Source organism: Molossus molossus, unplaced genomic scaffold, assembly GCF_014108415.1.
Source record: "Molossus molossus isolate mMolMol1 unplaced genomic scaffold, mMolMol1.p scaffold_m16_p_4, whole genome shotgun sequence".
Lineage (NCBI taxonomy): Eukaryota > Metazoa > Chordata > Mammalia > Chiroptera > Molossidae > Molossus > Molossus molossus.
The window spans coordinates 75,201,811-75,204,336 of NW_023425377.1; the positions used below are offsets into that span (position 1 = coordinate 75,201,811).

General features: G+C 38.7%; 1 protein-coding gene across 1 annotated transcript; it reads right to left on the reverse strand.

The window, feature by feature from the left end:
* Positions 1–566: 566 nt before the first annotated feature.
* Positions 567–1,590, reverse strand: LOC118643874 (olfactory receptor 7D4-like). The gene has a single exon (XM_036282226.1). The coding sequence runs from the start codon at positions 1,503–1,505 to the stop codon at positions 567–569; it is 939 nt and encodes a 312-aa protein (XP_036138119.1). The 5' UTR covers positions 1,506–1,590.
* Positions 1,591–2,526: the final 936 nt, after the last annotated feature.

Below are 2,526 nucleotides of genomic sequence, written 5' to 3' on the forward strand. Positions count from 1 at the left end.
TGAAGATCAGTAATGTAGGAGGACAACATTTTGGGAAACTAAGTGAGCACTTGACATAATAAATGTTTTAAATTTAAACTTAGAATAGCTGCAGGAATGCTGACCATACATGGAACATTGTGGATTGCACATAGGAAAGAAAAGTAAAAAAATAATTTCTGAAGTTTTTCAGTCTGAACCCTACTTCTAAGTCTCTGGGTCTTCAGTGGAGGGTGTGGGGGGTGGAGGGAGGAAATAAACCAAAGAACTTATGCATATAAGCATAACCAATAGATATAGACATCAATACTGGAGGGTGGGGTGGGAGGAGGGTGTCAATGGGGGAAAAAAGAGAAACATCTATAACAAGAATAAATTAATTAAATTTAAAATAAAAGAAAAATGATTTCTGAGGAGATGCTGAAAGAAGTAAAAATTTAAACAAACAAAAGCAAAATCATATGTGCTTTGAAAATATAAGAAATCAGGCCTGTCTTTTAGGAGAGAAAAAAACCACAGATATTTAAATTCGCAACATTCACCTTTGGGGCCCACAATGTACACTTAGTTCTTAGGCCTGTGATCCATCATCCAAAAGATGCTGCTGGGTTGAGGAGCCTTCTCAGGGCCCCCTTCATATCTTTGTTCCTCAGGCTGTAGATGAAGGGGTTTAGCATGGGGGTGACCATAGTGTACATTATTGAGGCAACTGAGTTTTGTACAGAAGAATGGATCGCAGCAGAACTGAGGTAGACCCCCAGGCCAGTTCCATAGAACAGGGAGACCACGGAGAGGTGAGACCCACAGGTGGAAAATGCTTTATATTTTCCCACTGCAGAAGACATTCTCATTATAGAGGAGATAATCTGAGAGTATGAAAAGATAATTCCAGTGAGAGGAAACACACCCAGTAGGGCAGTGGCCACATACAAGAAGATGTTATTGATGAGGGTGTCAGAGCAGGCCACCGTGAGCATCTGAGCTAATTCACAGAAGAAATGTGGAATTTCAGTGCCTGTACAGAAGGTCAGCCGCCTCATCAGTAGAATATGAATCAGGGAGAACCAGAAAATGATGAGCCAAGACATCAGAACCAGGAAGCCACAGAAGTGTGGGTTCATGATGACTGTGTAGTACAGGGGGTGGCAGATGGCCACATAGCGGTCATAGGCCATCACAGTCAGGAGGAAATTGTCCATTCCAGCAAAAATCGTAAAGAAATACACCTGAATATGGCACCCAATGTAGGAGATGGCTTTGCTCTGTGCCTGGATATTCACCAGCAGCTTTGGGATGATGGTGGAGGTGAAACAGATGTCAACCAAGGACAGGTTGGCGAGAAAGAAATACATGGGGGTGTGCAGGTGGGAGTCAGAGCTGATGGCCAGGATGATGAGCAGGTTTCCAAGCACAGTGAACAAGTATATGAGCAGGAATACTCCATAGAGGAGGTTCTGCAGTTTAGGATCATCTGAGAGACCCTGGAGAAGGAATTCTGATACTTCTGTGTCGTTTTCTGCTTCCATGTAGCTGGTGTGTCTTCTAAAGGAGGCAAAAGCAACATTCAGTAAATAGCCAAATGGCAACTCAGCTAGAAATCCCTTTGGATTTCACCTTTGCATGGACATCTTTCATAATCTAGTAGTTTTTTCAATGCCAGTGATTCACTCATTTAAGTGGTAGCCTAATTTTATTTTGAATGTGTAATTCAGACTTTCTCTGATTTAGCAGAAATTTCTCCCTCTCTCTCTCTCTCTCTCTTTATGTTCTACTCACTGGTTCTGACTCTTGTATCCAAATTTGCAGACATAAACCAATTTGTTCTTTTATAGCAACCTCCCAAAATAACTAAAGATGCTTTATGTCTTTTCTTTGATAATCTCCGTACTCATTTCTTTTCTTAATAGGAATTAACACATGTGTTTTCAACTCAGTCTTATTTCCATGACCTGATGCTTTTTATTGATATCATGGTTAACTCTCCATGTGCTTTATTATATTTCTTTCTAAAAATGTGGTTACTGCTATTACCATCTTTGTGAGGTCCAAAAATGCCTTTAATCACAGTAAAACCCTTTTAAATTATATCATTATCATTATTTATCTATTACTTTCATTAAAATTATTTTTGATATATAACTCTTCCAAAGTACAGTTATACCATGTTACATTTCTGTGACCTTGATGAAGTTAATTAATCTCTCTCAGCTGCAGATACCTCACATCCACAATGGTAGTAGTAAATATTCCCTATATTGTGGGACCAAATAAGTGATTAAATGAGGTGATGCATATAATTTTTTAGTGAAGTTTCTATGAAATACAGTTGATACAAGATAAAAGTGAATTTCTGTTCTTAACATCACAATAAATCTGTTTTTCATCATAATCATTTTTAGTATTCCTCTTATACTGGGGCAGCCATCATTATAAACACAACAACAGGTCTGTTATTTATTTATTTTTATCACCATGCAGCACTTCTAATTTATGAGGATCCTTATGTCTCCCCCTTTCAGAGACTTCCTGGCAAGTGGATTCTTCCAA

Coding starts and splice junctions, on each gene's coding strand:
- LOC118643874 (XM_036282226.1), bottom strand. CDS start 1,505: ATGGAAGCAGAAAACGACACAGAAGTATCAGAATTCCTTCTCCAGGGT.